At 55.6% G+C, this 27974-nt stretch overlaps 1 protein-coding gene across 2 annotated transcripts; it reads left to right on the forward strand.

The window, feature by feature from the left end:
- Window positions 1-910: 910 nt before the first annotated feature.
- EVPL (envoplakin) lies at window positions 911-25110 on the forward strand. 2 transcript variants are annotated; one of them, XM_082775039.1, is made up of 22 exons: window positions 911-1181; window positions 7638-7737; window positions 8179-8333; window positions 8957-9080; window positions 9724-9849; window positions 10097-10135; window positions 10805-10966; window positions 11569-11676; window positions 12336-12431; window positions 12876-13001; window positions 13921-14067; window positions 14207-14361; window positions 15605-15702; window positions 16441-16622; window positions 17351-17529; window positions 17963-18101; window positions 18672-18865; window positions 18981-19131; window positions 19562-19645; window positions 19734-19844; window positions 20351-20443; window positions 21300-25110. In XM_082775039.1, exons 1-22 carry the CDS (start codon window positions 1108-1110, stop codon window positions 24741-24743), a joined length of 6087 nt encoding a protein of 2028 aa, XP_082631165.1. In that variant the 5' UTR covers window positions 911-1107; the 3' UTR covers window positions 24744-25110. The 2 variants fall into 2 exon arrangements, with proteins under 2 accessions (XP_082631165.1, XP_082631166.1); XM_082775040.1 differs by lacking the exon at window positions 11569-11676.
- The last annotated feature ends 2864 nt before the right edge of the window (window positions 25111-27974 follow it).

Consider the following 27974-nt stretch of genomic DNA (forward strand, 5'->3'; position numbering starts at 1 on the left):
CCACCTGGGGCAGTGGCCAGGGGGTGAGCTCTCAGCCCCCCCCTTTCCACCCTGCCTGTGGGCCTGCAGGCAGCAAAGCCAGGCCCTGCACTGGGTCCCCGTTAGCTCCAGGCTGCCCAGGGGAGATGTTGGTCCTCTCCTGGCTTCCCCCAGTGCTTCGAGCACCGGCTGCCTCCCAGCGCTGTGAGCTGGGACCTCCTGTCCTCCTGCTTCCAAAATCGTGGCCTGAGGGGCAAAACCATAATGGAAGGAGCCCCTTGCAAAGGAGCCTCATTCCATGTGTGTCTTTTCCCCTCTCCTGAGACGGGTTTGATCTGTTCTGTGCTGATATGATGAGGACAACGAGCTCACCTGGGCAGTGATGAGACCCCTGGCTTTTGCCTCTGGCCTTGGGTTGGTCTTGGGCTGCAGGAAATGGGGAAGAATGGCCCCAAATCTGCACCAGCATTGTGGGTGGTGGGTGTTTATGTGGGTGCTGTGGTCCCCATCTGCTCCCGGTCCTTTTCTCCCCCATCCTCTGCCCTCCCTCCCTGCTCCTGCTCTGGGCAGTGTCCCTGCTCCCTGGATTTGAAGCATCACATTCTGCAAACTGGTGGCTCCCAAACCGATGCTGCTGCTTTGGAAAACTCTTGGATGGCTTTGTCTATAGCTTAGCACCTCTGCTGCTTCTCCAGCATGTGAAATCGCTCACGCAAGATGTTTTAAACCACGTCAGTAGTCTCAGCCATCTCCCTCCGAGTCCTGTTTCCAGACTTTTGCTCTGCAGAGGCCGTGCTCTCTGCCCCTCACCTGGGAGCTGCCGCGCGGCCGGGGCCGTGAGTGCCGAAACGCTGTGCGAGCCAGGGCGAGGTCTCCCCGTTCTCCCTCTGGGGTTCTGCTCTTTCCACCCCAAACTGGTTTTTCGAGTCGATTATTTTTTTTTTTTTTCAAGCCTCCATCTCCGCAGCTGCTCACCTGCGCTCGGGGAGGAGCCTCCCCGAAAGGGCTCTTTAGGGCTGCCGCCTGGCCCTGCTCAGCCTCGGCTCTCCATCCCCGCAGAGCCCAGCAGGACGCCAGCGCCCGCCGCGCTGCCGCCGCCTCCGCGAGACCAGCCGGGACCTCGCCGACATGTTCAAGGGGGTGGGCAAAGGCTCCCCGAGCAGAAGTTCCCCCAGCAGAGGTTCCCCTGCCAAGCCGAGCAAGTAAGTGCAGCCCCTTTTCTCCCTGGAAGCCGCCCTGGGAACCTGGAGGGGGGACGAGGGGAGGGCTCTCGATGCCCGCGAGCGCTTTGTGGCTTTTGGGATTTACCCCAAGAATATCCCACTTTGTGGAGCAGCCAGAAAGCCGGGGCTCACCCTGTTGTCCTCAATTTTGGTGGGCTTTGTGCTCCAGCCCAGGTGTGTCCGTGCACCCCCGGGACGTGCAGGACCTGAGCATGAGCTTAGAGCATTGGGTAGGGAGGCGCAGAGCCCCTTTTCGGCAGGCAGGAGCAGTGAGAACAAGCAGGACCTCGTTGTTTGGGTGGAGCAGGCTCGGCTCGATGGCGAGGCAGACGGACGCCTGGATCTGAGGTCCTGGGTTTGAGTTGGGTGAGGCTGGTGGGGTGCTGCCCTGGGAAAGGCACCCTGGGACAGGGATGCTCGGCTGGGTGCTGCTTGGGTGGGGATGGGCGAGGGAAGGGTTTGCTGGTGCTGGTCTCATCCGTCCTGCTGACAGGTGGGGTCTCTGTGGGCCAAAACATTGAGGTGGCCTCATTCAGGCTGGGCTGAGGCAGTACCAAAAGGATCTGACGGCCTCATCCTGCTCTGAGCAGGCTCCAAAAGCTCTGGGGAGGGAGATGTGGGAGCAGGAGGGGAGGAGATGCTGCCCGGGGAGCTTCTAGAGCGTGCTCATCCCTCCCTTGTGCTGCAGGTCCTAACTCGGGGTTATTTTCCACCTTCCTTCAGCAGTTTTGCATTTCCCAGTGTCAGCAGACTAGTTCTGCAGGAATCCCGGGGTAAAAGGCCAGGAAAGCTGTGAAGAGGTGGCTCGGAGGAGGAGGAGGGAGCCCGCAGTGAAAAGAGGCCACCAGCACCAGCTGCCCAGGACACTGCGGGTGCAGCTGCCCGGGTGGGCACAGCGTGGTGCTGGCAGCATTGGGATTATGGGGACCAAACTGGGATTATGGGGACCAAACCCAACATCAGCAAACAGCCAAGGAGGAGGGTGGTGGCCCGGTGCTGCTGGCTGGGCAGGGACCTGGGGAAGAGAGGGCTCCTGGCAAAGGCTGAGGTTTCTTGGTGTGACCTGGAAGCTGGTGCCCCGCAACTCTGCCCCAACGGGGCTGAGCACTCACAAAACTCAATGCAGAGGCAGAACCTGGGGCCTCTCAGAGCTCCAAGCCTCTTGTTTTCAGTCTGTCCAGTGCAAGCCATCCACCTCCCCAGCCTATGCAGCTTGTTGGCTTCCTAAACTGGGCTGGGGATTTCTTGTGCAGCTTTGTGGGGCAGCTCACTGCAGCCCCTGGTGTGCCGTTGGGGGTTTGGGCCAGGTTCTCTCCCTGCACGGGTGTCACATCCTAGCAAAGTCCTGCGCCTCTTCCTTGTGTGGGATGGAGGCTGGAGCCTGAGCAACGACTGAGCTGGCTGTGCTTGGTTTTGGAGGCACTGACCATCAAATGATGGCTAATTAGTTTGGCCACAGCCTGGGGCTTGGTCAGCACCGTCCTGCCACCATGAGCTGAGAAAATGAAGGTGAATGAGCTGTCTCAGCACCAGCATGTGCTCTGCAGATGGCCCCAAGAAAACTTTGGTGGCCCATGGCTGCTCTCGGTGGCCCAGAGGCTCAGCAGAATCTGAGGTTCCCTGCCTCTGGGGCTCCCAATTTGAAGCTCCTGGCAGGGACCTACGGAGCAGGACCTTGTTTCCATTGTAGGGGCGGTGGTGCTGAGCTCTTGGGGCCCTCTGCTCGGGGGATGCATCCCGGGGAGCCTGTAACCACCTCGGGTTTGTGCCCAGCTCTGGGAAGAGTCACACTGCAGGGCTGAAAGGGAAAATTCATGCAGAGGTGGAACTGAATCAGATCTGGCTGGACTGGGTGCCTGGGTGTGATCTCTGCAAAGGCTCTGGGTGGGTGGCTTCGGAGCTGGTTGGCAAATCTCCTGGGGTGGCCGCTTCAGCCACCGCCTGCCTCTGCTTCTCCTTCTACAGCCCAGAGCTGTGAGGTCCTGGGGAGGGGGTGCAGGGGCTTGGGGACCTGTTTGCTGTGACCAGATGGGGCTGGAGGGGCAGAGCGAGGACTTGTGTGTGTTGGGGAGCACAGCCCCAGCCCTGGGGTGTCGCTTGCAGCCCAAATCCCTTGGGAGGAAGGAGAGGAGGGGCAGGGAGCAGGGGTGGGTGGGCGCCGTGGTGCCCCTGACACGTCCTCTGCCCACTGAGGCACCGTCCCTTGCGTGCAGCCGGGCTGTCCGGGAGGTAGAAAGTGGTATGAGAAATGAAGCAATTAATGACGATAATGATGGTGCTCTGCCTCTTCCAGGCGGGAGATAGCCCTAGGGAGGAGCAATGTCCGCGGCGATCCCAGCAGGCCCGTGGCTGCGGCCGCTCGCCACGCCTGGGCCCGACGTGAGCACGGGGAGCTCGTGGCTCCTCGCATCCAGCCCCATGCCAGGTTGTCTCCTTGTGGCCCAAATTTTCAGCATCTTCACTCCGAAATGTGGGCCTGGGCTGTGGTCAGCTCCCGTTGTGTGAGGATTTCTTGGGGTAGAAGGGCCTGGTACATGGGATGGGAGGGACGGCCCTGAAGGACGGTGGCATGGCCCCGAAGGATGGTGGCATGGCCCTACAGACCTCACGGGTGGATGGAAGAGGCTGAATTTCCTCTCAGCATGGCCTGTGCTTGAGACAGGAGGCTCTGTGGTGGTTTGGGCCCTTCTCCAAGCACTCAAGGCCTCCTGAGGAGCCCGCTTGGTCTCAGCTGAGGATGGCTGAGACTTGGCCAGGCGTGCATCAGGTCTTCGCAGGCTGCCAGGACGGCGTGCAGACACCTCCCAGGACTTCTCCTCAGCTTCAGCACTCCCCAAGCAGCCAGCCTGCCCTCCTGCAGGCCCTGAGGTTGTTCAGCTGCTTGGAGGGCTGTGGAGATCCAGCCCAGCTGCCTGCAGAAGGCTCTCAGCCTCCTCCTCCAGGCTTCCTTCCTTGGTGGGCACAGGCATCTCCCAGACACATAAAGGAGACCCCCCCCCATCCTGCTGAGGCAGTGCTCTTTGGGGGGCATCGCTTCTTCCCTGAAAATTGGGTCATTTCTAACAATGTCCTTGTTTCTAGCCTTGAGTACACCATGCAGAGCCAAGGCTGGGGTGGGCACAGCAGAGCCCCCACTGCTTTGGGACCAGCAGGAGAGATTTTGTTCCCATCCTATGACTGGGAGGTTGTTGAGGTCTTTCCAGTCTGCAGTTTTGCTGTGGCTTGCTCTGAACCAAGCTGCTCCCTGCATTTATCCTCGTGAACCGAGGGATGGGGCGTCCCGCTGTGTCCTTTGCCCAGGGAGGCTGTGCAGGTAGGAAAAGGCTTTGCTGGGCATCTCCCCTCCGTGGGAAGGCTGCGTCCTTGCTTCTCCCCGCTCCAAGAGGCACAGAGGCATCAATCCGGGGTCATTTCACAGCAGGGCTTGATGTGGGCACCCCTGGTGGGAGCTGAATTCACCCGGGCGTCTCAGGGCGCGCTGGGAGAGGCGCCCGTCCCCCGGGCCGGCAGCCAGCCCGTGACTCAGTCGCTCCTCCCTGTGCAGGGAGTCTGGGCAGGAAACCTGGGTGGTGCTCGAGTATTTGCTCATGGGACACCACCTCATTCCAGGCGTGTCGGGGATGAGTGGGACATTGTGTAAGCTGCTGGGCAGGGGGGGACCTCCTGGTGCTCCAGCCAGCCGTGTGTTTGGGTTCATCGAGCCCTGCTTTGTGCTGCTCCCACCCACCCTTTTTGTGTGGTTTGGGCCCAAAGCACTGCGGTTTGCCCTGGAAAACGCATGCATGGGCCACAGATAGGATGGGAGGGACGTTTAAGGGGATGGAGAAGAGGAGCTGTAGCAAGCAGTGATGCTTTGCAGGTGATGAGTGTCCTATTTGGGCTGTCCCCATTGGGTTTAGACCCCGTGCAGGAGGGCACTGCAGGAGCAAGGCACCCCGTGCACTTTGCAGGCAGGGGGGCTGGGGCACGGCCAGCCCAAAGCTCCCGAGGGAGCTGGAAGCTGCCGTGTCTGTGTCTCAGGCCCACGCCGCCCTCTTGGGCAATCGCAAACAAGGGAGGAGCTGGAGAAAGGGGAGAGGAGGATGCTGAGAGCAGGAGCGCTGGGCTGCACCTCCCTGGGGCTGCACGGGCTCGGCCACGGTCTGTGTGGGCTGTGACTTCGACACCAGCCTGGCTGGACACGGCTGGAACATTAACGGGCACTTTGTCATCATAGAATCATAGAATCATAGAATATCCTGAGTTGGAAGGGACCCTTAAGGATCATCAAGTCCAACTCTCGACACCGCACAGGTCTACCCAAAAGTTCAGACCATGTGCCTAAGTTCACAGTCCAATCTCTTCTTAAATTCAGACAGGCTCGGTGCAGTGACCACTTCCCTGGGGAGCCTGTTCCAGTGTGCAACCACCCTCTCTGTGAAGAACCCCCTCCTGACGTCCAGCCTAAATTTCCCCTGCCTCAGCTTAACCCCGTTCCCGCGGGTCCTGTCACTAGTGTTAATGGAGAAAAGGTCTCCTGCCTCTTGACAACCCCTTACGAGGAAGTTGTAGACTGCGATGAGGTCTCCCCTCAGCCTCCTCTTCTCCAGGCTGAACAGGCCCAGTGACCTCAGCCGTTCCTCGTACGTCTTCCCCTCAAGGCCTTTCACCATCTTCGTAGCCCTCCTCTGGACACTTTCCAACAGTTTCATGTCCTTTTTATACTGTGGTGCCCAGAACTGCACACAGTACTCGAGGTGAGGCCGCACCAGCGCAGAGTAGAGCGGGACAATCACCTCCCTTGACCTACTAGCGATGCCGTGCTTGATGCACCCCAGGACACGGTTGGCCCTCCTGGCTGCCAGGGCACACTGCTGGCTCATATTCAACTTGCTGTCTACCACGACCCCCAGATCCCTCTCTTCTAGGCTGCTCTCCAGCGTCTCATCGCCCAGTCTGTACATGCAGCCAGGGTTTCCCCGTCCCAGGTGCAGGACCCGGCACTTGCTCTTATTGAACTTCATGCGGTTGGTGATCGCCCAGCTCTCCAACCTGTCCAGATCCCTCTGCAAGGCCTTTACGCCCTCATTCGAGTCCACAACTCCTCCAAGTTTGGTGTCATCAGCAAACTTGCTCAAAATACCCTCTATCACTCCAGGCTGTAATAAGTGAATGTCCAGCACCTGCTCTCACCCTGGGCATCAACCACGGAATGGCTGGAGCCTGCTGGGGCTGTTAAGGGCAGAGCTTGGCTGGGTGCAGGGACTGGGAAGGAAAGGAGCTGCTGGGGGGCAGATGTGGGTGGCTCTGCAGCAGGACAGCACCTCTCTCCTACCTTCCTCCTCCTCAAAAGACGTGAGCTCCTGTAGTGTCCCCCTATTTTCAAGTGGTCCCGTTGTTGTTGTCCAGTTCTTTCCCTCAGGTCTAAGATGACAGCAGGTAACCGAGCTCAGCCTCCGCTGGCCTTTCTCCCATCAGCAGTCGCTCACGGGCCTAAGCCCCTGGATGATGCTATGGGTCCGCACCCCTGCTCGCCCACACCCTGGCAGCTCTTCACCTCCCTGCCTGGAGGCCAGGGCCAGCTCCATCCCCAAGGGCAGCGCTATCAGGAAGCCACAGGACAGGAGGACAAAGGTGGCACCAAGCCTTGTGCTTCCTTGGCCGCGGGGAGCTTTAGGGCTGCAGCTGCCTGGCTGGGAACCACCCCGTGCACTGCTGGGGGCTCTGGATGAAGCCGTTTTGGCAGGGCTCTGGGTGCTTTTTCATAATAAAGGTGATGGATTGTGGTACCGTGTGATAGCAGCAAGGTGAGACACAACAGGAGATGGTCCCCGGGACCTTCAGTGAATCTCCACTGGGGTGTAGGAGGACTGCAGTTGTGCTACGGCCTTAGGAAACTCGTTCCCAAGCCCAGAAAGCAAAGTGACTGCAGCAGCCAACACGGTGCCCGGAGGGGCTTGCAGCCTGTGCTGCAGCTCCTCGCCCACCACGTCCCCATCCTGGGGGGTGCTGGGCTCTGCAGCACCACTTGGAGCTGAACCACAAAGCGCTCTGCAGCTCCGGGCCAGGCTGAGGGACCGTCTTGCCTACCTCTGCCAGGCAGAGCAGTGCCTCCAAGCAGGGCAGGCACCTCGTGCTGCCTCTGCAGGGTGCTCTCCTGGCCTCCAGCCATCTGCAGCTCCAAGCCAGATGTGGTGTTGGTGCATTTGGGAGCCCTCCTGTTTGTTTTTTTTTTTTCTTTTTTTTTCTTTTTTTCCCCACCTTCCCTCCACTGCTTTTTGAATCCTCCTGAACTTCGGAGCATCTGCAGTGTCCTGCAGCAAGGAGGAGCCGTGCTGGGCAAAAATCCACCACCTACCTGCTGCAATCACACCGCTGCTATCAGGCCCTGGGCGGTGATGAAAGGGGGTGAGATTTGCCCTCGTCCACCCTCTGCTTTGCTGCTCCCACCCTCAGGTCCTCCACAAATGATCTGGCCGTGCTCATCACCCGCATGCAGACGAACGCCGACCAGGTGGAGAAGGACATCCTGGAGACGCAGGCGAGGCTCACGCAGGTGAGATGTGGCGGAGGGAAGGTGAAAGGCTTTGCCTAGAGATGCAGCCTCTAGAATAACAGATGAGGTGTCTGCTCTGCGCAGCAGCTTGCTGGAGCAGGGCTGGGGGCTGACCCGGGGCTGGGGAGGAACCAGGCACCCTGCAGAGCCTCCCAGCCCCTGGGGCTGCGTGCCAGGGCCTCCGAAATGTTACCCTTGGTGTAGCCTCGGGAGGCTGCACCAGCTACCTCTGCAGTGCCACATCCCAGCCTGGTGGCTCCCGGCAGCCCCACGGGGGCAGCCAGCCTGTCCCACGCTGGTCCCTGGCTGGTTGGGATGCTCCCCAGCCATCCCCTTGCACTGGGCTCCTCCGTGGTTGGTGTGCTGAGCATCGAGGCCATCCGTGTTGTGAGGTCTCTGTGGTCCAAGGTTTTTTTTCCTCTCTCTCTTCCCTGGCCCCAGGATGTCAGCAATCAGCAGAAGAATAAGGCCTTCGAGTTCCAGGCGGAGAATGCCCGGAACCTGAAGGAGGCAGAGACCCTGCTGAAGGATCTCTTCCTGGACGTGGACCGTGCCAAGCGGCTGAAGCACCCTCAGGCTACCGAGATAGAGAAAGAGTGAGTGCAGGGGGGGGGAGCTGGTGGGATCGGGAGCCCCCATCCCAGAGCTGGGATCTAGGCTGAGCTCCGGTCGATGCCATGAAGAGGCAGAGCTTCACCCATCAGCCTTAAAATCAGGGCTTTGGCCAACATGTTGTAAAGATCTTGTGCGCTGTGGCTGCCAGAGCCATCTCCCAGGAGACCCCCGGTCTTGTCAGGGAGCTCTTGTAAAAGCTGCCAGAAAAATGCAGAGCTAAAAGGCGGCCCCACTCCTGGGCTCCCCGTGCCCAAGGCAAATCCCCCTTTCCTCTGCCTCTCGTGAAATGGAAACCTGTCCTCGGGCAAGCAGAGAGAATCAGAGGTGGGTGTTCAGGTGTGAAGTCTTCAGCTGGCGCCTGGGGCCTGGCTCCCCTTCTGTCTCCAGTCCCTCTAGGTGGAAATGGGGAGGGGAGAATTATTTCCTAGCTGGGAAGGGACAGCCCTGACCTCCGTGCAGCTCTTCCCAGCTTTCTCCTGGGTCATAATTCCTGGGTGATGGAGAACCCCAGGGCAAGTGCCTCTGCTGAAGGAGGCCAGTGGCATGAAGGGATGAGAAAGTAGCCTGGGTTTTATGGCTGAAATCTGCCTTTTGTCCCCGGCAGCATCCAGCAGCTCCACGACCGCACGACGCAGCTGTGTGCGGAGTACCGGGCCCTCTACGAGAAGCTGAACATCCCTGACGTGGGGCCCAGGGTGGACTGGGCGAAGATCCTGGACCAAAAGATGGTAACAGCAGCTGGTTTTTACGTGTTTCTCCCCACTCCTGCAAGGCCAGACATTGCCTTGAGGGCTCTGCCAACCATCGTGCGCTCAGCATCACGCAGGAGCGGTGTGGGTTGGTGGTGGAGCTAATTCAGTCGAGCTGGGCAGGAGGAAGGGCTCTCCCTTCCACATCTTAAAAGCCTCAGGAGGACCTTCTGCACTGACCCACTGAGATTAAGAGCTACCAGAGGGGGATTGAGTAGAGATGCCCCAATAAAAGGATGGAGAAGGTGACGTCTCCAAGAACCTTACAGCCATACGTCCTAGGGTTTCATGCTGCAAGGTCTTGGGTACGAAGTGCCCCGTTTGGAGTCAATTTAGATTCCCTTGAAAACCAGATGGTAATTAAGCACACCCACTGCACATCACCATGGGAAGTGGCTGGTTTAGCGTAGATTTGTACGCTGGGGTACATGGCCTGCTTATCTCTGCCCCTCTGTGCGGCTGGGGAAGTGGCAGCCCTCAGTAATCATGGCAAGCAGCAACAAGATCCCCTCCCTTCCTCCTGGGGTGGTATCAGATCTTTCCAACCCTGCCAGCACATGCTGTGGTTTCTCCCTGATGTACGGGATTTTGCTCTAGTCTCTGCCTAACTCCTTTTGCACAGAAACAAGTCAACGCGGGACAGTACGGCCCTGGCATATCAGAGCTGGAAAAGCAAATAGCTGAGCACAACATCCTCCAGAAGGAGATCGAAGCCTATGGCCTCCAGATAAAGAACATCCGCTGCGGGGTAAGGCACCCCTCCGTCCCCTCCTTGTCCTGCCCCTATCCCGCGTGCTCCTTCCCATGGTGAACACCCACCCTCCTTCTGCAGGGGGCATGGGGACACCTGAGCTCGGGCAGAGCCAGGCAGGAGGTGGTTCCTGTACAATTTCTAAAGCACGTTCCATAAATTAGCTTGACAACATCTATCACTGCTGGTATTTTGGTAACAATTTTTTTTTTCCCCTCTTGATCTTGGCTGTGTAATAACCCAGGATGTGGCAGATTTGAAGAGTCAATACAAGGACTTGCTGGTAAGCTTCTTGGTGGTTTTCTGGGGCCACACAGCAAAGTAATTCCTTTCCTAGTGGGCAGGGAATGCCCAGGTCAGGGCAGGGTCTACCTTTGGTGTTGCATGGTGAAGTCACGTCCCTCATTTTCTTTCCCCATCTCCTCCCCACCTTGGACTGGGTGCAAGCTGTGAACGGGGGCATGCTGTGGGTGAGGTCTGCGCCTCTTCTCTTTGTGGGTCATTGGTCTGGGAGGTGCCTCTGTGCAGAAAACCCCATCCCAGCCCGCAGGATGTTCCTGTGGGATTGCAAATGCCGAGGCTTGTGCTGATCCTTAACAAGGACTGCAGAGAGGAAATGACCGACTGGAACAAAGGAGGTGGCCAGGAAGAAGGTGTTGGGTTTAACCGGTTGGGTCCCTAAGTTCAGTGCTGAAGAACGCCTTTGGTGAGAAATACAGCAGAGCTGGGCCTGCTCTCAGACTGCCTGAGGCATCAGCCCACACCTGAGAGTCTGGTTAGACAAACACATCCTGTTTGTGAGGCAGGGAAAGGCCCCATCAGATAAGAAAGAGTGGCAGCGATGTCTCACCCAGGGCTCTGGGAATCTCCTAGGGGGTGCGCAGGGGGAGCAGGAGGGGAAGACTCCGCAGCCTGAGCCCTGACTCCGTCTCTCTCCTCTGTGCACGGGCAGAAAGCTTCCATCTGGCGCGGGCAGAGCCTGGGCAGCCTGTACCACCACCTCCAGGGCTGCACCAAGGAGCTGGGCTACCTCACGGAGCAGCAGACCAGGATCCTGAAGCAGGACTGGAGCGACCAAATGTTGGACGTCCAGAGCGTGCGGCGGGAGTACGAGGTGAGCTCCTGGGGACGGCAGCTCTCACGGGCTGGCCGAGCCTGGTGTGTGAGATTTGCAGGATGGATCATCCTGGACGTCACCAGCAGCCTGGTGGCTTCCCAAGACAGCCCAACAGGGCTGGGCACAGGAGTGGAGGCAGAAGAGATGCTCTGGGAGGAAGCAGGGTTGGGGCTGAGCCACGCTGTGCGTTCCCTCCTGTCCCCTGAGCTGGGACATGGGACTGTACGTGACAGCGCTGTCTGATGCTGGGTGCAGAGCTGTCAGTGGGCAGAGGGGAGGGAGAGGTCTGGCGTCGTGTGAGCCTCGGTGTCCAAAGTACAACACCCAGTGACTGCTTTCTGCCGGGACCAGGAAGAACTGAGTTAATTGCCTAGGAAAATGCACTTTGAACAAATGCCCTGATGCTTCCATAGGCCCAAGCGTGCCTAATTTGTCTGAGTTATGCCTAGCGCCTTCCTATTAAAAAAAAAAAAGGCAAACCAAAACAGCTGTCTGTGCTTGGGGAGCCTGTTCTCTGCTGCACGGGGTTTGGTGGCCCAGGAGGCTGCTCTGTGCTCCCTGCGTGCTCCCGCTGCCATGAGGTGTCTCTTCCCCTGCAGGATTTCAAGTCCAAAGAGCTGCTCAGCCAGGAGGAGTTTGTGAACAACCTTCAGGATGATGGGGACAGAATGATTGAACTAAAGCACCCGGCTGTCAAACCTATCCAGGTGGGGGATTCCCTACGAGAGAACGAGAATATTTCACATAACCTGTGCTCCAAGAGCCAGGGGATGGGGCGGAGGAGACCTCTTCACATCTTCTGCAGAGCTGCTATGTTATGCTTTTCCCCACGTTGTACCAACTGTCCCACAGCACCTCTCTGCCTGCTTTGGCCCCGTGGGGAGGCTGGGGGCAGTGCAGGGTCTTCACCCCCTTCAGAAACCTCCAAGGCACGTTGTCTGGTGTCTGTGTGCTGGGGCCTGTCTGCTCCTGGGCTGGTGCACAGATATGTGGTAAAATACAGCCACGTTCATCCAGTGAAGGTCACGGTGTGATGTGGCTGAGCTCTCCCAGATGAAACCAGCTCTCGGCCTCCAGGGTTGTGCTCCCGGGGCCGCAGACACCGCGGGCAGCCAAGGTGGACTCACAACACCTGCACCAGAAACCGCTTGAGAAATGGTGGCTGCTGTGTGGGGGCCAGGTCCTTAAGGAGCAGTGTCCTTGCTCAGATTCAGGATCTGGCGATGCCTGGGAATAGCTCTGCTGCTGCTCAGCAGCGGTCTTTACCCCTCCTCTGACCTCTGGGACTCCTGGAGAAGGGAGGCCAGGGGTGTGAGGCAGGTGGGACCAGCTGGAGCCCACTGAGTTGTGCTTTCTCCCACCGCAGGCTCACCAGGAAGCCTTGAAGAACGAGTGGCAGAATTTTCTGAATCTCTGCATTTGCCAGGAGAGCCAGCTGAAGAGCGTGGAGAACTATAAGAAGGTAAAAAGCAGCGTGGAGACCGTGGGGCTGCACGGTCAGGCCGGAGCAGGCAGGCTGTGCACGGGAACAGAGCCAGCAAAGGGATCAGTATGGGATCCTTTGCTTTGTCAGGGTATTTTATTTGCACCTGGTGAGGGTATTTTGGGGAAACACCTCTCAAAATGTGGTCAGTGAACGATGGGCTCCCAGCCCTGCTGCTGGGACCAGTTGGTGTGCTGGCTTGGAGGTGCAGGGGAGGGTTTGCTCACCGTTGTTACCTGGTACGTGTCTACTCACAGATATTTCTGTGGTGCAGTCCGTGCCCGAGGTCACGCTCTGAGGTGGTCTGTAGGGTTTGGTGAGCCCCAGGTTGTGGGAGAGTGGCTGGGAATTGAGGCACGCCACCAGACCTGGACACACGAATGTCCTCCCACACTCTGAGCGTTTTCCTACCCGTGTCTCCAGTTCCAGGATGACGCTGAGGCTGTGAGCCTCTCCCTGATGAAGATGAACTCCGACCTGGACACCAAATACAGCAAGTTCAACAAGGACAGCCCTGGCGTGGTGTCAGACCTGCTGCTTCAGCTGGAGGTGAGGTTTTCGGGGCTGGTGGCACCAGCCAGGCCTGGGGGATCTTGTGCCTTAAGCACAGACCAACTCTCACAGCTGTCCCCATAAATAAATGTGGGGAAGGGGAAGAGGTGGGTAAATGGCCCCCTGGGACAGCTCGTCCTGCCTCTGTGTCAGGAGGGGAAGGCTCATGGCAGTACTGTGATGGATCCCTGTGGTCCCAGAAGGGCCTCGCTGCTCCTGCAGTAGGGCAGTGACCCCTGGGGTCTCCACCAGGGACACGTATCCAAGCCCCAGGGCACTATCAGAGTACAGGAGAGGCACAGGGAGGAGCTGTGTTGTCCTAAACGTGAGGTATTTGGGTGAGAGGGCCTGCAGAGAGCGTGAGCTGCTGGCACCCAAGCAGCAGGGAGAGGTCCTGCCATCTCCTCGGCTCTGCCATGAGTCAAGAGCGAGGAGGGAATAGAGAAATCTGACCTCGGGGGTGAGATACAGGTTGGGAAGGAACTTTTGCCCGGGAGAGAGGGAAGGGACGCATTCGGTGCGGTGTCTTCCCATACCTTTCACTGCCAGGAGGTGCTGGGATCTCGGTAACTTCTGACACTGGAATGCAGCCACCTCTTGGCAGGTCTCTGCTCCTCATCTGAGAAGGAAAAACTTCCCCAGGAGATTTAATATGACACTGTGGGATCACCTGAGGTTAATGCAGGCTGTCCCTTCAAGGACAGATCTCCTGTGAGCGAAGAAAACAGAGGAGAGTGTTAATAGCAGAGGGACAGGAAGGGACACAGATGGGTCAAGAATGAAGAAACTCCTGACTTCAACCTAGAAATGACAGTGCAAGGACAGACAACTGGCCCCAAAACACCCATGGCAGTGTGACCCCGCTCTCTCCTCATCCAAGCCTGGTTATAACCGCTGTCTTCCCCGCTTTGTCTAGAACGAGGAGAAGGCAGTGAAGCAGGCAGAGAAGAGCATCGCTGACCTGAAGAGGAGGAGCAAAGAGATCAGCCCGCTGAAACTGCGCAGGACGCGTCCCTCCCAGCCCCTCTCCTTGGACACGCTGTGTGACTGGGATGCTGGGGAGGTGAGGGCTTGGCTAGTGGTACCCTCCAAAGCAGCAGGCATCCAGATTCTTCTCTGAGTGCTCCAGATCTTCCTCCCATGGCGGGAGGACCTGGGCTAGCACTGGAAAGCCAAGCCTTTGGGTTTTGTGTCTGTCCCAGGTGCAGCTGACCAGAGGTGACAAGTACATTCTGAAGGACAACAGCAACCCCGAGATGTGGGTGGTGCAGAGCAGCACTGGCGTGGTCCAGGAGGCGCCTGCTGCTTGCTTCTCCATCCCTCCACCAGACCCCGAGTCCATTGACAAGGTCAACAGGTGAGTCTGCCGTGGAGAGCCTGACCCAGAGAGACATCCAGGCTTGCTCCTTGGTCCTCGCCATCCCCTGACTGCCTAAACTGCAGAGAAAGAGCAGCTGGGAACAGAGCCATTGATCAGCTCGCATGAAATACTTCCTGGTTGTCCTGTTGCAGAGGGGTTGTTCCCTGTGCCCCAGTGCTTTGTCCATTTTCCTGCCATCCTTCATCAGCATTGCACACCGTTCCCATCTTGCAGTCAAAGAGCTTTCTGGCAGACGGGCTTGATTTCTTCACCCAAACATGTGACTTGCATAGGTTTGACTAAATTCATTGCAGAATCAGTCTGGAGCTTGGGACTTGCCAAACAGGACGGAATTATCTGTGCTATCTCCTCTCCGCCAGCCCCAGCTGGAGACTGGAAAACATTCCTCGAACCACCGTGCACTTTGCTGCCTGTTTGCTCGGTTGGTTTTGGAGGTTCCCACAGACGGGGGGGGGGGGGGATAATGCAATGAGCTTTTGGCATTCCATTTTTATCATGTCCCCAGGTGCTTAGATAAACCAGCACTGCTTATGTGCTGCCAAAACTTTGCCCACAGCCTGAATCCAGCATCACCGGGCATGCTCGTGATGGGAGTTTTGTTCCCAAGGCATTCAGGCGTGACTTTTGTGTTGTGTTGCGCTTGCTGAGCAAAAATCCCTCTTCGCACATCCCATGTTACTGAATTCTTTGGATTCATGGACTTCATGCCTATTTTAAAACAAAAAAGGACAACTTTGCAACATCCTCCCAGCTATCAGCTCTGCTGGTATTGCCCTGAAGCTCCGGTCCTTTTCAGGCTGCACCTGGCACCGTGCTTCATTTCCCAGTGTTTACTTCTCTTCCTGCAAAAAAACAACAACAACAACAACCAAACATTTGTCTTATTTCTCATCCTTAGTCCCTCTGCAGGGGCTCTTCTGACCACAGCTAGGCGAGACTCGGACTTCCAGATCAGCAGCCACAGAAGCAGCTCCTGCAAAGCGCTGCAGTGATGTGAACTACATTCCCAGCTTCTGGCGAGAGCTGGGAAACACTGGCTCCACTGGGAGAAATTAGCTAATCAAACCAACTCTTGTTGCTTTCCCCTTTCTTGAGGGATCTCTCTGAGCTGCAAAAGACTGCAAGCTCCCAGGCTGCGCCGGGTCAGGCTCTGCTGGGGCTTGCCCCGTGCCGCGGTTTCCCAACCTGCCGGCTGATGCTGGCTTCTCCTTGCTTGCAGGCTGGAGGGGGAGCTGAGCGCGGTGAAGCAGAAGCGAGCAGCAGCTCAGAGCACCCTGAGACACAGCCACAAGGAGACGGTGCAGCTCAGCCAGCAGGGTACGTCTGCTCGGGGGCCGAGCCCGCTGCAGAGCTGGCTGGCAGCCTGCGGGTCGGCGTTAGGGTGCCTTACATCCTGAAAAGAGCAGGGAAGGGGGAACCCAAGTCATGGTGCTGCCAGGGGAATTCACTTCAGCTCCCTGCTGCCATTCCAAACCCCTGAGACTGACCTTCATTCCATCAGTAGTTGCAGAGTATTTAGGGATAGGTGGGGATGTGCCTATCCAGGAGCCTTAATTAAATCCTCAGGGTCTGGGTCCTTGAGTTCTCCTCACTAGCTAGGGGGTGTGCAATAAGGAGGTAGCAGTGGCTGAATCCCAACCGCTGGGAGCTGTGGTATTCCTACAGCTGCAGATCCAAAGCTCCCACTGAAGGGACTGTGTCTGCATGGCTGCACGTGGCCGTCCTTGTCCCTACCTTGGACATGAGCTCTGGCTGCTCAGTGCAAGGGAAAGCCATGTTCCCAAGCCTTTGCCACAGGCAGGCAGCACACATCTGCATTGTGCTGTGTGAGCTGGGAAAGTTAACTGAATCATTTTTGGCTGTGTGAACCCCTGCTCTCAGGATTAACCTGTATGTGTTTAAAAGCTGCAGCCACACAGGGCAGAGCTCTGCAGCAGGTCTGTCAGAAGTCACTGGAGCTTTGGGGACCGTGTCTGGGACAGCCCAGGGAAACAGCTGTGTACCGAGACTGGCAGATGAGAAAAGGGACTTAACCCAAGCTGTCTCTCACTGCAGCTCTGCCCAGGAGCCCCCCGGTAGTCCAGGATGATCCCCAAGCCGATCAGCTCCTCGGTAGCCTGGATCGTGTTGGCAAGGACCTGGTCCAGGTGGAGAAGGAGGTCCTGAACCGAGTGAGGTCTCCAGTGAGCTACAGCGACCCCACAGACGACCTTGCCAGGAGGATCAAACACCAGCAGGTGGGCGCTGCAGCGGGCAGGCTGGAGCAGGATGAGCGTGGCAGCACCGTGACTGGTACCCAAAAACAGAGCTGAGAGGGGAATTACACAGCTGGTGCTCTGGGGGAGAAAATCTTGCTGCAGTTAAAGGGGTTTTGGGCTGGTTTGAGCCCTTGGAGTGGGGCTGGTTAAGACAGACCCTAGAGGAATGCGGCCCCTTCCCTTGGCTCAGCTCTGCAGCAAGGTGTCCCCTTTGTGTCCCCTTCGAAGTTCCCTACCTTGTCGTGGGGATGCTGTCACCATTCGCTCAAGTCTGTAGCATGAAAGACAACAGGAGAAAAGGAATTCATCCAAGGGCTGGCTTTGGTTCCCCTGGTAGCAAATACAACCTGGTAGATGTGAAGGGGGCAGGAAAAGACACAGTGTCCTGCAGCCCCCTTCCTTTTCTCTTGGAGAAGGTCTGGTCCGTAGCAGTTCAATGTGTTGCGTCTTCATCCATGGGTATTTACCCATCCCTGGCAGCAGGATGAGCTCAGGCAGGTAGCTCTCTTCCACCTTTCTTCCCCGTACCCTGCCATCCCCAGACAGCCACCGTCTGGCTGGGGCTGTGCCCCGAGGGATGGCACCTCATGAGAGGGCTCCACCGCACCCTTAGCCCCACAGCAAAATCCACCCCTGAGGGAGGCACCTTTTCGCAACAGCCCTGTTATGACTACATTGGGTGACTCTGCTCCCATCTGATGTGCCAGGAAACAACAAAGAAACTTGAGACCCTGGGGGCAGCCAAGGATGCCTTGCAGAAGGAGTGTGAGACCTTCCTTTCCAAGAAACCCACCAGCACCTCGGCCTCCCAGCTGCCTGTCACGCTGAACGCCCTCAGGAGCAAGTACAGCGATGTCAATATGCTCTCCAGCCTGTACAACGAGAAGTGAGTGGCGGTGGCAAGGCCTGGAGGGGATGGGGGGGGGTGAGATGCCACGCAGATGTGTCAGCACGAGGCCTTGAGAGAAAATGCACGCGGCCTGTGTGGGCATTGGCTGCGGCCCAGCCAGCCAAGGGAGGTTGGGAAGCTTCCGTGCATCATCAGAGGCATCCCCGCAGGATTTTCTGTGTGTAATGTGTGCTCAGTTGTCCCCCCCCCAGGCACGGGAAGCCCACCACAACGGGTGCATGTCCCAGCCCTGCTGTGTGCAGGGAAGTGCAACGCATCTGTGTGGGCAGCAGAGCGGGGTTGTGAGTGCGTATTGCTTGTTCCCTGCCATGCTTTGTTATTAAATAAGGTTATACATGCAGAATCAGAGAGAAGAGGGAGAGAAAAGGATCTTCTGCAGCTAACCTTGTGTCATTTTTCCCTTCCCCAGGGCTAAGGCTGCCCTGAACCTGGAGACGCAGATTGAGAACACAGACAAGATCATCAGCACGTTTGAGGCCAAGCTGGCTCAGGACAGCATCATTCCTGCGTCCCCCAATGCCCTGCAGGATCGGGCCAATGACCTGCAGGTAGGGAAATGTTGGGCTCTTTGTTAGGGAGGGGAAATCAGTGAGCTCAGCTAGCACTTGTGGGGAGAGCTGGACTTTGAGGCACTGGTGATGGAGCCCTTCTAAGGATTTATTCCTGGAAGGCTCTGTGTTGGTTTTGTAGGCTGACCTACACTCGCTTCACTGCAAAAAGCTCTGTCCCTCCCAGACTACATTTGTGGTCCTTAAAATCCACTACGAACCCCTTAGCATCTAACCTGCCTGCCCTTTCTCCTGCGTGCTGTCCATTGCTTTGCCCCCTACCCATCCTGCTCCCAATCTCCCTGCTCCAACATTAGCTCTCACCCTTGACTTGCAGTGACCCTTTTTTGCCTTCCCCAGGACTTCTCCCTTCTGCTCCATGCTTCATCTAACCTACCTTGCTTCCCACCTTCTTTGCTGACTAAGCCTCACTGCTCTACCTCTTCCACGTTGTGTGTGTGTCCTGGAGAGCCTGGCTAGCCCCCAGGTGCTGCAGGCTGAGGGATGGTGCTGAGGAGGTGTTTGGGGCACTGACTGGTGCAAACCTGGAGGCGTCTCGTTCCCTTGCAGAAGATGAAACGAGACCTGGTGGCCCAAGAGGAGTGTGTGCTGAAGCTCAACCGAGGGCTGAAGGACACCGAGCACAGCTGCAGCGCCGTGCAGAACAATTTCCAGGAGTACTGCCCTGACCTGCCCCGGCAGAAGCGGGAGGTGCAGCTCCTCAACGATCGCTACCACGCCGTGGCAGACCAGCTGGACCAGAGGTGAGGAACATCACCCTTGTTGTGGTGAAATTCACCATGGTGTATTTTTAGGAACCGGCACGTGCATCTTTACCCTTGCCCTTAATGTTCCTGTGTTTACCTCTGTGCCGTGCAGAGAGAAGACGCTCCGAAATATCAGCCTCACCTACCAGCAGTTCCAAAACTCCAATGAGAACCTGATGTTCTGGATGAACAACCTACCCAAGCACCAAGTGAAGACCACGGATGGGCCAAGCCAGATCAATTACAAGCTGCAGGCACAGAAGGTGTGTTCCAGGGCAAGCACCACGACCTGTAATGTTATAAGCACGGGAGGAGTTTGCTTTTCTGAATGGCACGGCAAGTGGTACCACCCAGCTCCTAGCTGTGCGCTGCACCTGTCCCAGTGAATGAGCTGGAAAAAGGTGACAATGGCTTGCAGCACACAGATGATTTACCTTGCCCAGCTGTGTTCATCTACAGCGCTGGTGTTCTCATCTGTGGTAGTCACCCCAAGGTTGATACGCTCTGCACAGAGAGGGCACATGCAGCTCCTGAAAGATAGCATCTGAAATGCTACCTAGGGCTGAGATGTTGTACCCGGGCCCTGCATCTTTCTCTCCTTGAGCAGATTCTAAGCTGACTAGCTCAGGTGATGAGATGTGGGGGTCTCTGGCTGCTATTCCAGCTGATTCTTATCACACATCTCTCCTGCAGAGGCTGGTGGAGGAGATCGAAAGCAAGGAGCCCGAGAAGAACGCAGTGGTCAGACAGTCCCGGAACGTGCAGTCCACACTCAATGTATGGCTGGGTTTTCCTGTGTAACACTCCCTTATCGTCATTTCACCTGAGAGATCCCAGCTGATTCTTCTATTTCTGCTCTGAACAGGACTATGAACTCCAAGCAGGCAAATACAGCTCGTCTCTGGACCCTACCCTGACAGACTTTGCTGCAAAGAGGCTGCGTGTGACCCCACTGCAAGAAAGCATCCAGGCCCAGGTAAAATGTTAAGATAAAGGCATGGAAAATATTTTCTAGCTCCTTACCCAAGCCCTGTGTGCTCTGCAAGGCCTTAATCCACTCTTACAGCAGCAGTTGATCGTTATTCTAAGCCCAAGGACAAATATCATCAGTGAGTTCTTTGTCTATGGGGCATAGCAGCAAGTGAGATCAGGAGTTAACAATGTTTCTGGTACCTTTGGCTGAGATTGCTGCTGATGCCTTCTTAATATATTGTGCGTGAAGATAAATGTTACAGTGTGGGTGTGTGGGCTTACACAGACATCTGTCGATGAACACAAATTTGATGGTCCCCTCCAAACCTTTTATTTGCACATTCTCTGTGTTTGGCATCAGCAAGAATAGCGTAGATCATTGCTGTTTTGCTGCATGTCTCCTGAGATTTGTGTATAGCTTGGTATTTGAATAAAAAGGGAATAGAAAGCACCCAGCAGGGCTATGGTAGGGTGAGTGGGACAAGGCTCTCACGGCTGTTTCTTTTTCAGGAAAATGATGTAACCAAGCTCTACATGGAGCTGGCAGCAGAAAATAAACAGCGGCTCCGCTGGCTGGAGTTTGCCAAGAAGATTGTTGAGAAGGTACCAGCTAAGAGCTTGTGGCAGGGTTGGGGTACTCCAGATCGGGGTTGGAAATGATCTTTCCAAAGCTGTCACCATTTGCTCAGCCTGGGATTCCTCCACCTCTCTCCAGGTCTCCACATCTAGGTGTTAAGAAGGACAGGAAGGGAAACCACTGAGCAAAGACTAAAAGTGACAACAGTTTCACTGATGCTGATCTCAGCTTGTGACATTTGTCACTTCTGTGGGCCCTTAACTCTAACTGAAGCTGTAGTCTTTGCTAGGGAAAACAAAACAAACAAAAAAAAACTTAAACCAGAAATCTTAACTCCTGTTTTCAGCCATGCCTATTCAATGTTCATGGGTTGAGAATTTCAGATTCATCTATGAATGTGGCTGGAACTTTGTGCTCACACACCTCTGGAATCACTTCCAGGCAGTAGGGCTTTTATACCTTTCTAGGGCTTGATTCACCTGTAGAAAATCGTTCCAGTCTGGATGGCTTCTGGTCAGTGTGCTCATGAAGGACAGGAGATTAAATGGGGGAGCTCTGTGCTGTTACCATCACCACGCTGAGCAGCATGAACTGGCCAGGTTATCCTCCCGCAGCACAAAGCACCTCTGTGGGCTGCTGCTGCAGCATCCCCCTGACAGGTGGGAACTCTTTAAGACATCAGTTGCTTGAGATGGTGTGAATATGTCCTCATCTGTCATTTACAAACAGCCTCATCATCTGGAGGCTGTCAGGTTTCTGTACCAGTTCTGCCTCCTGCCATGCCTTGTCATAAAAAAAAGGTTTCCGTGCTTGATTCAGAGACTGAGTTGGTTTCCCTGGCTATTATTTTTATTTAAATTCTTTTTTGTTTTCTCCTTGCAGAAGGAAGTGCATGAGGACATTCAGGTTGTACAGGAGCAAACCCAGCAGTCTGAAAACAAAGCCGTGTCGAGCAGGGAATCTGAGGGGCTGAAAACACAGCTGGAGGAGGAAAGGAGAAAAGTGGCCAAGATAGAAGAGGACCTGGAGGAACACAGGAGCAAGCTGCTAATGTTGAAGACTCAGAGGCCTGTTGAAAGAGTGGAAGAAAAGGAGGTGGTAGAGTACTACAGAGACCCACAGCTGGAGAGCAACCTGTCTAAGATGACACAGCAGATTGAAGAGGAAGGCAAAAAGAGGCTGAACCTGCAAGAAGACATTGAAGCGATGAACCAGAAACTTGCGCAGATGGAGAACGAGAAGAAGGCCGTTCCTGCCCAGCTCCTCACCAAAGAGATAACAAAAATTGAAAAAGATCCAAGCCTGGATAGTCAAGCAGCCAGTCTCCGCCAGGAGATCAAGCGTCTCCAGGAGGAAAGCTTGGCTGCTGCTTCTGAACTCGAGCAGCGTAAGAGAGAGCTGCATCAGCTAGAGCGAAAGCAGCCCAACATCCGAGAGAAAGTGGTGGTGAAGGAGCTGATCAAACTGGAGAAAAACCCAGAAATGCTGAAGTCCGTTAGGACCCTGCAGCTACAAATTGATGAGGAATCCTTCAAGAGACAGTCCGCAGAGGAAGCGATAGTGAAGGTGAAGAATAAGATTGAGGAAGTGGAGAGACTAATTGAAACAGCAGAACCCAAAATTATCGTGAAGGAGGTGAAGCAGGTAGAGCAGGACCCAGAGTTATTAAAAGAGTCTACCAAGCTTAAAAACCTAATTGAAGAAGAGAGGAGCAAGAACCTAATGCTTACAGGTGAGCTGGGAGAGCTGCAAAGCCAGTACAGTATTGCAGAGAAGCAAAAACCCAGGGTAGAAGTTAAAGAGAGGGTCAATGAGATTTTCCTGGTGGATCCTGAAACAGAGCAAGAAATTGCTCACCTGAAAAGAGAGCTGCAGGAAGTTACCCTGAAAAGGACAAAGATTGACAGTGAAGTGGAAGAGGCCTTAGCAGAGCTCAATGTCCTCAGGTCACAGAAACCAGTGGTGGAGCTGAAGGAGGTCATAGAGGAGGTGGTGAAACATGAGAAGAGTCCAGAAATTCTTAGAGAAATCGACAGGCTAAAAGAACAGCTGAATGAACTGGTGAACACCAACGGCAGGACCCAGGAGCAGCTCATTAGGCTGCAGGGTGAAAGGGACGAGTGGAAGAGGGAGAGATCCAAGGTGGAAACCAAGCTGGTCAACAAGGAAGTCATCCGATACGAGAATGACCCACTCTTGGAAAAAGAAGCTGACCGCCTGCGCCAAGAAGTGCGTAACATGTCTCAAAAAAGGAGAGCTGCAGAGGACGCTATCTACGACCTGCAGAATAAATACATGCTCCTGGAGAGGAGGAAGCCGGAGGAAAAGGTCATCGTCCAAGAGGTGATTCTGACTCAGAAGGATCCAAAGCTCCGAGATGAGCACAACAGGCTGAGCCGGAGCCTGGACGAGGAGGTGAGCAACAGGCGCCGCATGGAACGAGATGTGCAGCAGCTTCGTGCACTGGTGGAAGAGCAAGAGAAGCTGCTCAACTTTCAGGAGGATCGAAGCAAGAGGCTTGCGCTGGAAAAAGACATGAGGCAAATTACCTTGAGGATAAAGGAGCTGGAGGAGAGCCCAGCCCCGGTGCAAGAAAAGATCATTATGGAAGAAGTGGTAAAGCTGGAGAAGGACCCAGTCCTCGAGCAGTCTGCCAGCAACCTGCGCCTGGAGCTGGACCGTGAGAAGATGGAGGTGCTGAACCTGCAGAGAGAGTGCAAGAACCTGCAGATGCAAATTGACGTCCTGCAGAAAACAAAATCCCAGGAGAAGACCATCTACAAGGAGGTGATTCGTGTGGAGAAGGACAGAGCACTGGAGAGTGAGCGCGCGCGCATCTGGGAGCTGCTGAACAGGGAGAGAGGGGCCAAGCAAAAGGCCGAAGAGGAGGTGCGAAGGCTCAGGGAGAAGATTGAGAGAGCTGAAGGCATGAAGAGGACGTGGGCTCGCGAGGAGACGGAGCTGCAGAAAGCCAGGAACCTGGCCATCCAGGAGAGAGCCAACCTGGAGAGCGAGCTGCGGGAGCTGGAGAGGCAGAAACAGCAGAAAGTCCTTTTCCTGCGGGAGGAGTCCAAACTGCTCAACCAACGGACCGAGAGCGACAGGCAGAAGAAGAAGCAGCTGGAGCATGAGTTTTCCCTGCTGGAGGCAGACATCCTGAGGGAGAAGGACCAGATCTACAACAAGGAGAGGTTCATCCGAGATCTCCAGTCGAGGGTGAGTCGGGAAGAAATCAATCACGAGACCCAGATGAGAGAGACGAACCTCTCCACCAAGATCTCCATACTGGACCCTGAGACGGGGAAGGATATGTCCCCTTACGAAGCCTATAAGAGAGGTATCATAGACAGAGGCCAGTACATCCAGCTGCAGGAGCTGGAGTGTGACTGGGAGGAAGTCACCACCCTGGGCCCCAACGGGGAGGTCTCGGTTCTCCTGGACAAGAAGAGCGGGAAGCAGTACTCCATCGACGACGCGCTGAGGCTGAGGAGGATCACCAAGGAGGAGTACCAGCTGTACCGGGACGGCAAGATTCCCATCTCGGAGTTTGCCTTGCTGGTGGCCGGGGAATCCAAGCCTCCGTCGTCCCTTTCTATCGGCTCCATCATCTCCAAATCCCCGCTCCAGTCACCCACCACCCACCAAACCCAAAACTTCTTCCCCTCGCAGAAGGGCTTCTGTGATGACACGTGCCCCATCGCCGGGGTGTACGACACCACCACTGAGACCAAGTACAACATCAAGACCGCTGTGGCGAAGAAGCTGCTTGATCCCATGACGGCTCAGAAGCTTCTGGAAGCCCAGGCTGCCACGGGGGGCATCATAGACCTCATTTCTCGGGACCGGTTGTCAGTCCACAAGGCCATCGAGAGGGGGCTGATCGACAGGACCTACATGCAGAGACTGCTCAATGCCCAGAAAGCCTTCACGGGGATCGAGGACCCGGTGACCAAGCGAAGGCTGTCCGTGGGGGAAGCGGTCCAGAAGGGATGGATGACCAGGGACAGCGCCTTCCCCTACTTGGAGGTCCAGCACCTAACCGGAGGACTCATCGATCCCAAGAAAACCGGTCGGATCCCCGTGCTGGAAGCCGCCCAGACAGGGATGATAACGGGCGACCTGGCCAACAGGCTCCAGGATGAGTCCAACTACGAGAAAGATCTCATTGACCCCGTCACGAAGGAGAAGATAAACTACAAGGAGGCCATGGCTCTCTGCCAGAAGGATTCGCTGGGCAGCCTCCTGCTGCTCCCGGCCGCCTCGGAGGGCTACCAGCCCTACCACCAGGCGAGCCGCTCCCCCAAGCTCTCACGGTTCAGGCACTGAATGGATTCAGGCGAGCGCCGGACCCGGTTCCTTCTGGAGTTCATCCCTTCGAAACACCTCTCCCCACAGCAGCGATCACGGGAGCGGAGCGTCTAGCATTTAGGGCTGTATACTCTTCTGTCTTAGCTATCCCTGCTTCCCAGAGCAGCTTGGCCGTGCGAGGAAGAAAAAAAAATGTGATCGTGGAAAGGACCTGGGCACACGGGGCCCCCGCTGCCCCCAGGCGATGCTGTGACTGCAGAGGGGGTTTGCTTGCAAGAACTTCTTCTGGCAGTAGGTTAAACGTGGTCGTGCCCAGAAGGGGGGGAGAGGCAGAGTGTTTTCAGGTTGGGTCATTCTTCTGCATGCAATAAACGTAGCAAGTGTGTTTCTGTGGCTGTGTTCTCTCTGCAGCCCCAGGCTGCAAAGTGGCCAGAGGTAAGGTTGGTGCCCCCGTGCAGTCGTGTGCCCTGCAGCCCCACCTATAGAGGGTTCACTGCCCCTCGCTCCCCCAGTCTCACAGCACTGAACACCCTAAATTTCTTTGTGAGTCCAAATATTTTAAAGATTTTGCTATATTTACCAACGGGACTTTGCTCCCTGGTCATTTGGACACCTCTGAAATTGGGACTTGGTCACCCAAGGGTGCAGTTCCACGTTATTTTGGCCCACTCCAAGTGCAGGCAACCAGTGGAGAACACCCCACGTCCCCTCCTGCTGCCTGTCCCTGGTGCCCCTCTGGCTGCAGGCCAGTGACAGTGTTGGTTGTAGGATGACTGGGGCTGGTTCACTGAGCTGCTGACAGATGAAGCCACGCCTCGAGCAAAACCAAACCAAACCCCATTAAAGTAGGTGTTTTTGGGGCTTGTCCTGCACCCGTGAAGAGGCAGATGTGTTGCAAGGGAAGGAGTGACCTTCAGTAGCAGACTGCTGATGCTTGCAATCCACAGTGATGGAAACTGCTTTCTGCAGCCCTTGGCTGTGGGATCCACCCAGCAATACCTGAAAATCTGCATTTGCTATTTTTATTATTTGTTTTTAAGGTGAGTTTTCACCCTGTCACTTGCAGTGCTCAGCCCTTGCTGCAATGAGCAAGTCCCATCTCTCATGTGTCCCTGCTGAGATGAGAGGTGAAACGTTCCTCCTTAGACTGCCCTGTTCTGGAGAGTCCCCTGGCTTTGTGGGATGAGGAAAAAAATGACTTTTTACTGACATGGGCTGCTCTCACCTCCAACAAGGGTTCTTTTAGCCGATGCTGCTGGGGAAATTCAACACAATCCAAAATGATCCATATCAGTAGATATCCTAGCCTTTAGTCCCCCATCAGAGCAGCAGCATATCTTGTATTTCCATATAGCCTACTTGGGATTTGGAGTCTGGGCTCCAAGAAGAAGCTGGCAAACTCAACACAGTCTTGCTGCCTTCCTGCTGGTAGGCAGTGTTCAGTTAAAAAACCAAGTCCAGCTAAGGAAATGCCACATTTCCAGTCAAAGAGCTCTGCCCTATGCCTTGTAGTGTCAGTGTTTTATTGCCACTGTGGCCTGTCTCAACTGGCCCAATCAATACAGGGAAATTTGTTGGTTTACAATGGGGAAAACCATTGCACACACCCCAAAGTGACTGTTCCCAGCCCGTTCCCTCTTGGCAGGGCGCTGCCAGCACACGGGGCACTGTGCATCACCTCCTGCTGGGGCTGGGCTGTGATGGACCGGGGGCTGCATCAGGAGAGAAACCTTGCCATGGTGAGCCCCTCGGAGCACAGGACCGAGGGCAGGTAAGGATCACGTCCCACCACAAAGGACCCCTGGACCAGTGCTAGCAGCACACCAACCACAGCCCCCAAAACCCTTAAAGCCCAGCGCACCGAGGGATCCTTCCCAAATCTGCTGAAGCACAGCAGGGCTGCTCCCAGCTTCACACCCCTTGGCTGAAGGCAGGGAGGATCCATCACCACGAGCTCTGCCAGACACGTGAGTTTGCTGCCAGCCTACCCACGGGGCAGGGTGCTGGGCTGTAGGGCTGCCCTCCATCCTCGCCGCTCCCCGTGCAGATGAGATAAAGCCCTGCTTGGCTTTAAAGCAGCCTGACGGTCACGTGGTGACTCTTTCCTGAAGTGCTGCTTAAATAGTTTTAGGGAATGCTGCGTAACTAAGGGATTTGGAGTTCTGGTAATTAGGCAGTCGGTTGATCATTTTGGATAATGCACTCCCTGGCTGCATGATGGGGATAATAGGTATTTATCCACGGCTGGGTGAAGATGTTAAGAGACGATTAGCTGGATGAGCGGTCTAGCTGGCTGAGCAGTCTCCCTCGGATGCCAGGTCTGCCTTTTGTTTCTGGAAAACAGAACAACAAAAAAAAATCTTGTCTTTGCTATCAAGCAGTCCCAATCTGCAGAAAGCCACTCGCATCGTATCCTCCTGATGTGTCTGTAGGAATGTGCCCCCACCACCCAGCCAGGGGGCTTTCCCAGAGCCCAGACACCTGGCGGGGTTGTGAGCTGCTCAAGAGGATGCAGGCAGTGCTTTTCTTCCCTTCTCAGGCACAGGATGATGGGGTTGGATGGTGGCGTTCCCAGAGCAGCTCTTTCAACACAGCTGTTGTTAGTTCCCTTTGCTGACAATGGGGTTGGGTCATAAATGTCTGAAATTCAGCATGTTGCTTCATTTGGTTGTGCGAGATGAGCCATAGTATTTTTAGTTATAGTTCTGGACTGCGTGAATGCCCTTGGAATTTATTTCCTAACGTTGGTCTTAAAAAAAAGAAAAAAATAAGAAAGCAAGCCAACACTTCTGCAAATTGTTAGGTACAACACGAGCGTTTGTTTGCAGAGAGCAAACAATGGAGCATTGTCTGTACAAAATGATTTGACTTTAAAACATGTATGTAAAGGCAGGGAAATGATTCCCACAGCAGAATTCATCCTGGTCTCTCAAACGCGCCCCTGCAAGCTGGGTGTTATCATACAGAGGACAAGAGATGCTGCAGAAGCACAGCAGGACTTCGATTTTCCTGCCAGGTAGCTCTCAAGGTGCTGGGAGAGTCCAGCTGCCTGCTTTTCCCTGTTCAATCAGAAAATCGTGCCTCCCTAGCACGAGCAGCACACCTTTTTTCCAGGCAGGCACTCCAGCATGACTCCTAACAGCTTCAAAAGCAAAGCAACCCTCCCCAAAACCTAATTTGTGCAAATTGCAGATGCAAGAGAGCTACCCAGGTCCTGGCGGCTGCTAAACCCGCAGGGGGAATTCAGCC

The sequence above is a fragment of the Aythya marila genome (assembly GCF_965140915.1).
Source record: "Aythya marila genome assembly, chromosome: 18".
In the NCBI taxonomy this organism is placed as follows: domain Eukaryota; kingdom Metazoa; phylum Chordata; class Aves; order Anseriformes; family Anatidae; genus Aythya; species Aythya marila.

Excerpts from the sequence above, each read along its gene's own strand:
- EVPL (XM_082775039.1), top strand. The coding sequence starts at position 1,108 with ATGTTCAAGGGGGTGGGCAAAGGCTCCCCGAGCAGAAGTTCCCCCAGC. Across the intron at positions 12,432-12,875 it reads GCGTGGAGAACTATAAGAAG|TTCCAGGATGACGCTGAGGC; the intron begins GTAAAAAGCAGC and ends CCGTGTCTCCAG. Across the intron at positions 16,623-17,350 it reads GGAGGATCAAACACCAGCAG|GAAACAACAAAGAAACTTGA; the intron begins GTGGGCGCTGCA and ends CTGATGTGCCAG.